At 50.8% G+C, this 13,708-nt stretch overlaps 1 protein-coding gene across 8 annotated transcripts in view; it reads left to right on the plus strand.

Annotated features, from left to right (window-relative positions):
* The window catches only part of TMEM164 (transmembrane protein 164), a 171,383-nt gene extending 159,709 nt beyond the window's left edge, over window positions 1-11,674 (plus strand). For all 8 annotated transcript variants that reach the window (XM_029930668.1, XM_029930667.1, XM_029930670.1 and 5 more), the window contains 2 exons: window positions 5,404-5,504; window positions 7,214-11,674. In XM_029930668.1, coding sequence (XP_029786528.1) covers window positions 5,404-5,504; window positions 7,214-7,420 — 308 coding nt within the window. In that variant the 3' untranslated portion in view covers window positions 7,421-11,674. The remainder of the gene's footprint in view (window positions 1-5,403; window positions 5,505-7,213) is intronic.
* The last annotated feature ends 2,034 nt before the right edge of the window (window positions 11,675-13,708 follow it).

Below are 13,708 nucleotides of genomic sequence, written 5' to 3' on the forward strand. Positions count from 1 at the left end.
TATCCTCCTGGGAGACAAGATGCTAGCAGAAGATGTCACATTTCTTTCTTAAAGTAGGGGAAAAAAAAAGTTTTATGTGTTTAATTTTTCTGAAAGTGCTTAACTTTCTATTTGCCTTTGGAAGAAAACTGGTTTTTCACTCAGATTATCCCAAGGGCCACATTCAGGTATGGAAAAAAGGAAATGTGCGTTTGCATACAATTTGCATATATCTATGTAGAGTGGATCATTTATTCTCTAGGTGCTTGCTGTTTTTTTTAAGTTTTCAGAGAAATTGACTATCTTTGCAATGAAAAGAACCAACACAGTGGAAAGGCAGTGGAAAGCACAGTCAAAGCCCCCAGCTTGGGATGCCTGGGGGGCTCAGTTGGTTAAGCGTCCGATTCTTGATCTCAGCTCAGGTCTTGATCTGAGGATCATGAGTTCATGCCCCATTTTGGGCTCCATGCTGGGCATGAAGCCTACCTTAAAAAAAAAAAAAAAAAGCTTCCCCTTCACAGAGAAGATCACGTCTTTGCAAGATTCCCTGTCTTCTTCCAGGCTTTTAGGAGATATGGGATGGCTGTGGTTTTGCCATGCTAAAAATAGAAGCCTCCTGCTGTATGCCAGCTAGCTGCTCTGTTTACTTTTCTATATCTCCTATTCCATTCAGCAGCCCTGAGAGGTGGATGTTACCTCCAGTCTTCATACAGGAAAGGCTTTTAGAGAGGCAGCACTATTTCCCTCAAGGTTGCTCCCACCACCAATAGGCAGTAGCAGAGGCAGGGTTCAAACCCAAGGCTGTCTGACACCAAACCCTCCCCTTCTTTTTTCTTATATAGTTTATTGTCAAACTGGTTTCCCTATAACACCCAGTGCTTATCCCCACAAGTGCCCTCCTCCATGCCCATCACCCCCCTTCCCCTCTCCCCCTCCCCAATCAGCCCTCAGTTTTTTCTCAGTATTCAAGAGTGTCTCATGGCCAAACCCTTTGTTTTAAACCATTAAGCTCTATTTTCCATCATTGGCGTATTGTTTGGTGTTCTGCCTTTTACACTTGCCTTTACCAGTCAGGGACTTTTCCACACAGGCTTATAGTTTGGTTGTCATTTGAATGGCAGTTATCATTTGAATGATGGTTGTCATTTGAATGGTGGTTGATGGTATTGAGGTACCAGAGGTTATCTCCCCATTTGGTTTGTTTCCAGGTCCTCCATATTACAGGTGGTGCGGCTGTAAATATCTTTGTTAAAATAAGGGCAGTCTGTTGGGTTCTTTAGGTGTTTGGTGGTTGTCCTCAAAGTAGTATTGCCAAGCCAAAGGGTTTTCTATGGTTTGATGATTCTCTGGAAGGTCTGTGCTCTTCATTCTGTCACATGCTGATCATTTTTTGAGTGCCTGATGTGCATCAGGTGCTGGAAGGGAAGGGGGGATTCAGAAATGGCCCCTTATCCATAGAACTGATGGTCCAGGGTGGGGCAGATGGGGCAACACAGAGTGAACGGTAGTAAAGTGGGGGTTTGGGCAAGGTCATTGAGAGCGTGGACCGCTGGCACCGTCTGAGTGTGTCCCTTTCCCCCATAGCATAGGGCAGGGTTTGCAGGGCAGGGGAGGTGCACAGTGAGGAGAGGGGCTGTTGCCTCCCTACTTTCCCCAGGTCTGTGGCTAAGGCACCTCCAGGCTGAAGACCTCCTGGCTGCCCCCTCCTGTCCCTTTCCTGCACCTGGCTCATGTGGCCTGTTACTACCACACAGATGCCCCTTAGGGGGAGCCAAGCAGAGGCTGGAGGGAAGCACACCTGGAGAAAATGGCTCAGGGCTTGAGGAGCCTGAGCACGAGCCTACACCCCTGCTGCTCTTCTGGGTCCCCTCTTTCCCTTAATGTCCCCAGCAGCCAGGGGACAACATGGTGCCCAATTCCCATTCATTCAGCACAGTAAGTGCATAGCTCGGTGTCTTTTCACAAACCAAGCTCTGTGTCAGATGCTAGGAACACCAAATATGACAGGGTCCCCCACCCCAAGTCGCTCTGGTCTAGACTGTCTGGGTAGACAGACCAGGAAAGAGAAGGTACAACTAGGTGTGGTGGAGGTCTGGACAAGTGACAACAGGAACATTGAGCAGTGAGCAGCCTGGCAGTATCTGAAAACATGGTGCTCTGCTCTGACTTTGATGGTGGCACCTCCCAACTCCCAGCCTCAGTGTCTCCATCTCTAAAATGGAGCAATGAGTTTGATGTACTTGAAGGGCCTTCTGACTCCAATGTGCTGTGAGCCTGGCTTTTGTTCTGATAGCAAGCCTGAGCTTCTCCCCCAGAAGACCTGCCTGGCTTCAGTCACCCCATCTTATTCCTTCTCCCCTCCACTCTCCACCTCCCACCCCATGGTGTTCCTTGGTGTTCTGCCTCTGGCCTTCCTTTCTTAGTCTACACATACCCTGTGACTCTGCTTGCGTTTGTGTGCCGATGACCCCTATATCTGGATGTTCAGCCCCACCCTCTTTACTGAGTTTGTGATTCATTATAATAATTAAAAAAGTCAACATTTTAAAATCCCAGATACCACACTACAACATGACTTAAATTATGTCATCTCTGGGGAGCCTGTGTGGCTCAGTTGGTTGAGTGTCTGACTTCGGCTCAGGTCATAATCTTATGCTTTATGAGTTGGAGCCTCACATCAGGCTCTCTGCTGTCAGTACAGAGCGTGCTTTGGATCTTCTCTCTCCCTCTCTCTCTTTGCCCCTCCTCCATCTGCACCCTCTCTCTTTCTCAAAAATAAATAAACATTAAATTATATCATCTCATCTACCCAACAACTTTGAGAAGTAGGCAGTGGCACCCTCACTTTATAGAGGAGTGAAACTGAATTCAAGAGATACTGAGGCTTGTCCAAGGCCTTGACGTTGATAAGTGACAAGAGCCAGGATTTGAAAACCTGTGTCTTCAGGCTCCAGTGCCCACACTCTCGGCCACTGTGCTGTTTTCCAGGCTGCCCTCAGTTGTCTGGGAGACCTCTCCATTTGGATGTTCTGCAGATGCATCAATTTCAACATGTCCGACATTGGCCTCATCATCTCCCTATTTTCTGCCCCATTCTGCCTTTTCCTCTCTTTTCCATCACAACAAATGGCATCATCAGCCCAAGGAGGCCCAAGCTAGAAGTCTTTCTAGATTCGTTCTGACCCTTCTTCCCCAGCATCTAGCCTTCCACCATGTCCTGGTGAGTCCTTCTTCTACTTCTCTCCAGTCCTACTGCTATTACCTTTGAGAGCCATCCATCCCTTCCCTCTTTGGGTTTTTACAGCAGTCTCTTTATCAGTCTCCTTGCTGCCTTGATGTCCTCTGCTCCATTTCTTCCCCCTTGCTAGCCAGAGTGACCTTTCTCAGGCATATGTCTGGTCACATCACTTTCTTGCTGTTTTCTGGGGCTCTGCAGCAGAGCACAAAGCTGGCCATCCATGGACTGAAATCTATCCAAAAAGACATGTTTTATTTGGTCCGCTGAGCATTCTTAAAAGATTTTGAATTATTTGCCAACATTTAAAAATCAGGAAATTCCACTCAAAAGTTCAGATTCCTGGCTTCTCTCGCAAATCTGAAAAAAACCAAAACATAACAAAACAAAACTGGCAACTTTGGGGACCATATTCCTGCAGGGCATTGGTTGGATGGAGCCAAGCGGTGGTTGCCATCTTTCCAGTTGGCCAGTCTCCAGCATCCTTAATGTCTCTTAGTTTCTGCTCACTCTCCTCCCAGTTTCCTACCTAAGCCTTGTGCATCTGGGCTCATGACCCTGCAAGTATGGGATGAAGCCCAAAGCCCCTCAGTGTGGCTCCTAAGGTCTTGGAGCAGCCCAGCCCTCCGCCAATGTCTGGGTCTTATTCCTGCTCACTACCCCTTCACACTGGCCACTATGGCCCCAATTACCCATAGTTTTCTGAATTGCCTTGCTCCCAGGAGCTCACATCTGCCTTTGTGCAAGCTGCTGACTCTGGAGTACCTTGAGCCCTGGTTATGTCCTTCAGGACTGCTCTGTGTCCTGTCTACCAAGAAGCAGTCCTTGTTCCTACATCTCCCCTGACCCCAGCCCCACTGCTAGCTCCTATAATATGTAGCACAGACCACAGGCATCACACCCATTGTATTGGGTTCTAATTGTCCATTGGTGTGTCTGCCTCCCCTCCCAGACTGTGAGCCTGGACTGTAGGGAGCCTGTCTTCTTTATCTTCCTGTCCCCAAACGTTGGGACAAGGCTTGGAATAGGTGCCTAATAGCTGGTGAATGAATGGATGAATCAGTTAAAGACTGACGGGAAAATACCATTCTGGGATGTAATATAGTCATCTACTTGTTTGAGGTAGAGAGTTCCAGCTCCCTTTCATTCTGGAGCACCTCCCCCAAGTCCCCATTCAGAGTGACACCCCACAACATCCTGTAAGCCATACCCCTATTCTGCAAGCTCTGGAATGCATCCAAGCCTACTTGGGATGGTAGTTCCTACTGATGGTTGGATGGAAAAGACATCATTCTTGCTGTTCCAGGGGAAGGAGTTGTGTAATGATTTGGGAAAATGTCATCGCCATTGGATGTGGTACATTTTGTGGTTATTTGAAGAATAACGATGATGTGCTAATGCCAGCATCTAACACCCATCAAACACTCACATCATACACAATCCTGTATTATGGGCGCTCACTATATCATTTCCTTTATTCCTTGCAACAATTCTGAGAAGGAGGTATGACTGGTATCCTGAGATTTAGGGGAGTTTCACACAACTTTTCCAGGGCCACGTAGCCAGTAAGTGGAAGAATCTAGACTTGACCCCAATTTTCTGCCTGTTATGACAGTTAACCTTCTCAACCACCCTACCATACTTCCTCAACGGCATCCCTCTTAAGAAACATGAGGGAAAGATGAAGTAAACATGAAAGGGAAGAACATGTGAATATATATACAGTTAGATTCCAGTTAGCAATTAAGAAAAAAAAAAGAAAAGCAACTCCTGAGGCATAGAAAAAACAACCAAGCACATGTACACGAGCACACACCCACACCCACACACACCCACAAGTTAGCAGGGTTGGGTTTGGGTAGTAGAAAGCTGGGGGTGGTTTTTTTGTTTTCTCCATCTTGTTTCTACGTTCTAGCATTTTTTGAATTTCCTTTAATGAGCATGCATTCCTTTCATAACAATAAAAAAAATCCTCCCTTTGTAATGGCCCCAGCAGTATGTGGCGGAACAGAGGGGATGGCTTGAATAGCCAGCTAATCGGTGGCACTGGCTTTGAAGTAGACGTCACCCAGGAGCAAGAGGAGGGCGTCAGCTGGCAGTGTGTGTGGCCTAGCACCTGCACCCTCGAGGGGCAAAGGAGAAGCAGATCCCTGAGCGTGCTGTCTCACCATGTCCCTCTTTTCCTCCAGGTGCTTACACCCCAGAGCCCCTCAGCAGTTTCCGGTGGGCCCTTCTCTCAACTGGCCTCATGTTCTTCTACCACTTCAGTGTGTTGCAGATCCTGGGGCTGGTAAGTTTGGTTCTATCTCCCTTCTATCCCCTCCATTTGGAGTTCTCCATAAATCTTGATAATCCTGGTTGGCGCTGGCGTATCGTTTTGTTTTGAAAATTCAAGATGCCAAAGGCCAGGATGTCACATTGTTGTGTCTGGGTTGCTGATTTATGATCCACAGCCTGGGCCTCTCCAGAGAGTTTTCTGAAGCCTTCAGTATTGATTTTTTCTTTCATCCCTGGGGAGGCAAACATGCCCTTCACTGATGACCACCCAGGTTGGGAACAGGGAGCTGCAGCTGGAAAGTGATTTGCTGTGGACCCCGCGGTGGGGAGGTGAGGGAGGCAGGACCTTAAGCCCAGGCCCCAGGGCCTGGAGGAGGCTTCTGATGTCGGGTCCATTCTGGGTCTACTCCCAGGTCCTGGGCTGTGCGGCCAGTGCAAGTACAGTGTTGGGGGGCTCCTGTGGCATTCTGGGGTGTTCAGACCTGCCTGGAGCGTGGATGATGGCTGGACTCAGTAGTTGAGTTATCCAGAGCCCAGAAGTGCTGAGTGCATGGGTGTCTATTGGTGGCAGAGTGAGGAGGATGAGCTCGGGGCTTGGGGTCAGGAGATACAAATTCACATCCTGGCTCTGTCACCGTTCTGGGTGAGTCACCTCCCCCTTGAGGGTACAGAGCTCTCCACCCCTCTGTGACATGGTATTGAATCCCTAGCCTCCCCGAGAGGTGCTGAGGACTTGTAGCTAAAGTGAATGGGCTTGAAGGGCTTTGGAAGGCAGTGCTGTGGCCATACTCGGGGCCGGAGTGGCAGGTCGGGTCGTGTGCGTGAGCGGCATTAGCATAGCATTAGCCGTGTGGAGCCTCATGAAACCTGGCAGGACTATGGCATGGGGCCAATGTTACCCATGTTTCTGTAGAAGCAGTCATTTTCCCTCCTCCACGCTGGCATATTGCTCTGCTCTGGTTTGTCTGCAGAATAGTTTGAGCTCTTTGCCAATGGCGTGAATGCTTCCTGTGCTCTAGGAAGGAAGCAGTATGACGTTCACAACTTATTCTGACCGCTCTCCACTGGGACTGCTTGATTCCAGAGGGGTCAGTGTCCTCATGTCACCACACATAATCATGTTCAGTCCCACCTCCAGACCTGGCTCAGGTCGTGCCTCCTTTAAGGAAGGCAGTGTACACTCCATTCCCCGCCATGAGCCCCATCCATCCTTCATAAGTCCATTCAGGGTGCCGCCTACATCATGACATCTTCTCTGAGGTCCTCATGCTGTACATTGCTCAGATCTCATGGTGGGGAACACCTGGCACACACCATCTGCTTTGAGGTCAGATGCAGTTGCCTATGCCAAGGCAGTTGGCTGCCAGTTGAGCAGAGGCAGAGACCATGCCGTTGACTGTTCGGTCATCCCCTGACACCTCTCCGGGGACTAGGCACATAGTAGTTGCTTAAAAATGACAGCAGGCTCTGGACCCAACCACAAGTCACAACTGAACAAAACCGAACAGCTTTTCCATTGGATGGCCTCCCCCATCATGTCCCAGAAGCTCTATCCTTGACCCACTCCAAAACCCTAGGGCAGAGAAATCCCGCTATGAACAGGTGGGGATTTGTCAATCCCTCCTTGTCTAGTCCCCCATTAGGTAGAGATGGCTGAACTGGCAGAAGCCAGAGAAAGCCTCAGGATGGTGAACGCTCACTCTGCCTCCCTTGTCCCTGCAGGTCACCGAAGTGAATTTGAACAACATGCTGTGTCCGGCCATCTCAGACCCATTCTACGGCCCCTGGTATCGCATCTGGGCCTCGGGACACCAGACTCTCATGACCATGACCCACGGGAAGCTGGTCATCCTGTTCTCATACATGGCTGGGCCCTTGTGTAAATATCTGCTGGATTTGCTCCGGCTTCCAGCCAAGAAAATAGACTGAAGGTGCTTGTCTTATTATTATTATTTTTTCCTCCCTGAGGAAGCAAGTCCTGACTTGACTTGGAGAAAACTCAGTTCTTGATGAAATCATGGGAGAGGGCAGTAGGATATCTGGTGTATTTCTCTTTCCCTCCTTTCTGTCCCTTTCTTCCACACTCTTCCCTCCACAGCTCTTCCGCCCAGGACATCTCCTGGAGCCTGAGGCATCATGCTGAGGGTGGAATCCTTCCCTGTCCTCTTTGACTCTTTCTCTCTGCTCCTAGTGGCCTTACGTGGGCAATGGTAGTCAGTGGCTTTCACTTTGCTTGTTGGTGCTTTCATGATAGCTGGTTGAGGGGGATGGGGACCAACAAACAGTAGTTCTTTTGTTGGCATCGAGGTGATGAGATTGGGTTGGGTTTCATTTCTTCACTGCCAGGGACCTCCCAGCTTATGCCAGGGTCCCCTTTTGTCTCCAGCACAGCCCCCACCATGATGGGACCGAGGCCTTGTTCTATACCAGCGGCATGCCAAGAGCCGTGGGATTTTCCCACTCATGACCAAAATAGAACCTGCCAGAGTCTTCCCATTTGTGTTCCATGACTCAAAGCAAGCAGCCAACTAGCCACTCCCTCCAAGATGCTACCCTGTGGTGGGAGGTGGGGGCACTGCTCAACCCCATGGCTAGATTCTATTAAGGGTGGAGAGCTGTGGTGGTGGCAAAATCCAAAGTGGGTAAGTTTAAAGGGTCCACAGCTCCTACTAGGCAGGACTCTGGGTCAGTCCTGCCTGAGAGAGCTGAGAAGTGACCCATATTCCAATGAGAAGTCAGCATAGAAATTAATTAATGGAAGTGGTAACTTGAGAAAACTGTGATTTGAATCATATGCTCCATTTTAGTTGAATGTTGATAACAGATGCCATTTTAATCCTGAGTGCCCCTTACATGTCTCTCTCTCTCTCTCTCTCTCTCTCTTTTTAAAAGGCAGCTTCAGAGAAGGATGAGTTGGAGTTGGTTGGGTTTTATGCTGTTGTTGTTTTTGTTTGCTTTTTGGTTTTTGTTAATTTGTTTGCTCCTTTGTTTTTGGATATTTGAGTTCAGAGAGTCCTTGCATTGGGGCCTGTCTCTGCAGGGGCCCCTGTTGATACATTTTGTGCTTTTTACAGGCTATGTCAGCATCCTGGGTTTGGAAAGATGCAGTTCCTGCCTGTGTTGTTTTCCTAGGCCAGGCCAAATTCAGTGCTGAATTGTTCAGCTTCAGACAGGCATCACACACTCCCCCACTCCCCATGCGGCCCACACCCGAAGTCCATGTCTAGATTGAGAAGGAGGTACCAAGAAATCAGATCCTCATGGGTTGCGCCCATGCTTCAAGTGCTTCAGAAGGAATACCTTCTGTTGAAAGACTTGAACTCAGTAACACATGGACTTGAAGGAGGGAGCCAGTGACTGGGCATTTGCTGACTCCTTGTGCACTCCAACTAAGAACAGGTTTGCTTCAGAACAGAAAAGCTGGTTCAGCGACTTCCTCCGATGGCCCCTGCTCCCCTCTCCCACTATAGGCAGCTCAGGGGCTTTGGGCTGGAGTCCCATGTTTCGGGTATTACATATCAGACCTAGATTGAGCGTCAGTGTCTCAGTGGTTAATTTCAGCAAACAGACCTATGGAAGGCAGCAGAATGCAGGAGAGTCTCTTTGAGCATGGTGAGGCCTGGGAAGCCACCTCCGGGAGGGACCACCCTTCTCCACAGGCCTTGCTGGCCTTGAGGCTATCAATCCTCATGGTGTTGGGGAGCTGGAGAGAGCACACCTAGTGCTCTCATTCTCTTTGAGCTTCTCATGATGCACAACCTTCATTTTCTGCCGTTTTGAGGGCCCAGCCAAGTTTTTCTTAGTGACTCTCACCCTGGGGTTGGCCTCCAGAATGGAGCCCCTCTGGAGCAGCTAGACTCACCTTACCCACTATCAAACCACTGCGTGTAGGGATGGCTGATAAGGAAATGTGCGACGCCTTGGAGCCTCTTGGCTCATCACAAAAGGAAAGGTTGGAAGGAGATCACGGGAAGAATCCCTAGAGGCATATCCTGTCCCCTACCAGAACACAGAATTTCTGCAGGCATATGGTCTGTGCCACAGCTGGGAGCCCACAGCCTGGGTGTGGCAGACACTCTGCTTTGAAATGCCACAGTGGCACAGCGACTCTGCACGCCTTCTCTTCGTCTCTGTCCCTGTGGCACGGCTCAGGTCGCCCTTCAGCCCGGACTTCCCTGCATTGGCACACCTTTGCCCTGGCTACAGCTCAGTGCCCTATTCTGGCTGATATTCTGCTGCTGGGAAGGAAAGAAGAAAGTGACATCCTGGAGGCAGCTACCTGTGTCAGGGGAAAAGGGTGGGTGGAGGGGAGATGCAGGGCTCTAGGGGCCAGGTCAGCTCAGCAAAACGTAGGCAGAGGGAACGGAGAGTGAGTCCTGTCCAGAGGCTGCACAGGGCATCACGGCTTGTGTTGGAGGTGTTGGGGTATGGCAGGAACCTGATGTGGTCTGTAGCTCACTCTTACTTTGGGCCCAGCCCACAGTGAGAGGTGACCTGGGCACCCCTACAGCAGCCTGCTTGGAAGGTGGCCCTCATGCCAGTGGGCCTGGGCTTCCCAGGTGCTGCCTAGGGCTTTCCTGGAAGGTTCCAAGGAGGTTCCCCAGCCACCTTGGCCAAGTTTCCATATACCGTTTGCCAGCGTGTGGGAGCTCACTGTGCGGGTGTGTATGTATCTGAGAGAATGTTTGTATAAGTGGACAGTTTCTTCTCAAACAGCCCCAGGAAGGGAAAGGAGGGCTTTCCCAGCCCCCGGGTAGCCTTGGCCAAGGATCCGCGCCAATGAGAACAGTCTGCTTAGCTGGCCAACTTTGTGGCATCGACTCAGAATAACAGAGATGGTCATGCCTGCTTGTGGCCCCCTCCCTCTTCCCAGAGTTTAGTTCTGTACACTAATGGTCTAGCCCACCTTCCTGGAGGCCTGGGGATGCATTCCTCTGTCCTCTTGCAGGGTGGTCTGGGGTTCAGTAGGATGATCGGCTTACGTCGCTCTCTGGTACCTCCAGGCTAGCTACCAGGTCACCCCTTTTTCCTGCAGCCTCCGTCGGGGTTTTTCCATTTGTACTTGTATTGTGTGAAGTGGGCACAGCTCCCTACCGACAGAAGTTGTCAGTCTGTCTCTGTGCACTGGGGCCAGGGCCTGGTGGGGCCCTGGGGCTGAGCTCAGTGGCTCAGGGGTAACAGAAAGCCCTTGATCTCCCCCCCCCCCCCCGCAGCTGGAAGGACTTACCTGGATTTGTAGGTGTTGATTCAGAGTCATCTGTTCTGTCTGGGATATTGAGGGGGACGTGGGGGAGGAATGACGGCGTGGGACAAGATGCTGGTGCTGGTTTTGGTCAATCAGGAGCAGGCATAGGGAGGGTGTCCCCCAGGCCCTGGCAGGATCCTAGGCAGGCCCCAGCCTGGGGAAGGATCTTCCCACTGCATGCCCTACTGTGCCCTCTCCGAGGGGTTTAGAGTCCACAAGAAGGAGTGAGCCGCCTTCTTCTGTATATAGAGTGAGCCAATACTGTGCTCAGGAAAACCTAGTCGCTTGTCGTTGCTCTCATCTGTGACATTTTCGTATACTGGTTTGCTACTCCTGGCACAAAACAAAAACAAAACAAAGGCGTCTCAAGCAACACTGTCGTTTTGGAAACTGGCTTTCTTTTGGTGTGCGTTTTGTATTCTAAAGAATTCTTCATTTATCTTGGTGTTATTGTGGTGGAGAGAATAAGATAGTCTCATTTTTGCCAGGAAATCAGCAAATGCCTCTGTCCCTGCCTCCGCCCCCATCCTTCCCCATTTGCTGTGCATGGGGAGACCCCTCCCAGTCCCCCCCCACCCCTACTCCCCCAGTGGCTCCTTTTAGAACCAGTCTTCATGAGCCCCCTAGACAGCAGCAGGGGGAGTGTCCTTGCCAAGCTGGTTCTTGGGTGGCTCTGTGCCCCCACCAGTTTGCCCACCTCCCCAGGGCATCTTGTAATGTGTTTTCCTCTGTTTTGTAAAACCTTATGATTGTGGTGAAATGGTTTCTGCAGTCACCTTTGGAAATAAGCGGTCATTCATTTGTGCATTTAGCATTCTGAACCTTTAGTCTTAGCTGTTTCTGTTGTTGAAGATCCCTGAGTGAAAAGGAACCCCCACCATGGGACTTTAGTGTTACAATGTTTTCTTCATTTACTCTTATTAAAAGATTTATGAGAACTCAGGAGTCCTGTCCTTCCTTTCCTAGAACCTTCTTAGAAGCCCTTCTGCTTCGAAAAGTAGACAAAAAAGAGGCTACTTGGCCTCTGCACCCTGGAGGGACCGCCGATGGGCAGCTGGTGCTGTGCACAGCTTTGCCCCGGGAGCCCTGTGGCTGGTCGTGATTTCCCACGTACTGCCTGCTTCCACTGGGGCTGCCCGGATGCAACAGGCCTGCTTGCTTTTAGCAAGGGACCATCTTCTGGGGAAATCTGTCAGGTTCCTGGGGCCCCATGGTGTGCTGGGCCACTTAGGGTGATCACTCTTAGAGGAGGTAACGTAGAAACTGGACATCTTCCGGACAAGTTCCCCGAGGACCGGCTCCATGCCACAACTGTTCAGAATGGGAAGACTTTCCAGTGGGGTGGGGAGTGAACATGATCAGCCCTGCCCCATTGGGAACAGTCGCACCTGCCTTTCCAGAGCCACTCACTGAGCAGCCCGTGGTAACCGTGAACAGCCCAGCCTGCCTTTATGCCAGACAGAGGCCCTACTTGGTGTTTTGCTGCTTCTCGAAGGGACACAGACAGCCAGCATAACCACCCCCCTGGTGCAGGTGGATCACCTCCATGGACGGTAGTTGGGCACCCAGGCTATAAATGAGGCAGGGGCCTGCAGTCCCAGGCCACAGAACCACTAGCTTGGGTCAGACTCTCCACCTGCAGAACAATAGCTCCATCTGTTTGCCTGGCGAAGCGCTCAATTGCTCCACACGCGTGACCTCCTGTAATCCCCACAGAGGCACACTGAGCTGACTGGTAATGCCCTCTCTGCGGACAGGCAGAAACTGAGAAAGCAGGCTCTGGGCCGAAGGAGTCGCTTGCATGCAAAGGCAGTTTTGTTAGACTCTAAAGCCCATGTGCTTTACGCTCTCCCTAGACGCCGCTGCCTGTCTGCGGTGCCGGGATTAACAGGGCAGACCCCTGTCCAGGCCCCTCCCCCAGCCCCACCTCGAGAGGAGTGGGCAGACAGCCAGGCAGTGATGTGGAATGCGAGAGAGAAAGAGAGAAAAAGAGGTGAATCCGACGGTTGTGCGAAGCAAAGAAGCCAAACCCATCTTTTCTTGTGACCCTGGTGAGCCCCAGAGAAGAGCTGAGATGGGACGCAAGGCTGGGCAAGAGCTGGCCCAGGAGGAAGGACAGAAGGTGGCTGCTGGAGGGAGGTGAGGACTTTCTATGTGCCTCCCTTTTCAGAAAGAGCTGTTGGGATACCTGGGTGGCTCTATCATTCAGGGTCCAACTCTTGGTTTTGGCTCAGGTCATGATCTCATGGTTTATGAGTTTGAGTCCCACATTGAGCTCTGCGTTGACAGTGAGAACCTGCCTGGGATTTTCTCCCTGTCTCTCTACCCCTGCCCCACTCACTCTCTCTCTCTCTCTCTCTCTCTCTCTCAAAAATACATAAATCGACTTAAAAAATTAAAAAAAAAAGAGCTACACAGCAGTCGCCTAGGCCTTCTTTCCCCTGGCCTAGTGCATCTGCTTCTGCCCGCCGCCTCTGGTTGGGTCTGTGCCCCATGCCACAGACAGCAAATGCAGATCTTATCCCACCGCTTTCCCAGGCCCTGCAAACATCTTCTGCTTCATCTCCTCACCCCCACGCCTCCCCCCTCCCCTGAGAACCATACACAGGGAGAGGGACCCTTCGCTCCAGTCCACTTTTCACTCAGTGCCATTTTCTGCTTCTTTGCCTTTCTTCTTTGCAAAGCTTTTTTACTTTGTTTGGGTTTCTCAACTCCCCAGTTTCCCTTCTTGTCAAAAGGCCTGAGCTCTAGTGTCAACTCCTGGGCCAGTCTTCCCTGAGCGACAGTCAGAGTTAGGTACCTTGGCTTGGCTCCTGCAAGATCCAGTGCTCACTGAGGGGTGCCATGCGCCCCCTTACTAGGTAATGCATTCTGCCTCTCTGTGCCTCTCTCTATAGGCTGAGTTCCAGGAGGGCCAGGGTGGGTGTGATTCATTCTCCAGCCTGGAGCAGAGGACCTATTCCATAGAAGGT

The sequence above is a fragment of the Suricata suricatta genome, chromosome X, assembly GCF_006229205.1.
Source record: "Suricata suricatta isolate VVHF042 chromosome X, meerkat_22Aug2017_6uvM2_HiC, whole genome shotgun sequence".
NCBI classification, from domain to species: Eukaryota; Metazoa; Chordata; class Mammalia; order Carnivora; family Herpestidae; genus Suricata; species Suricata suricatta.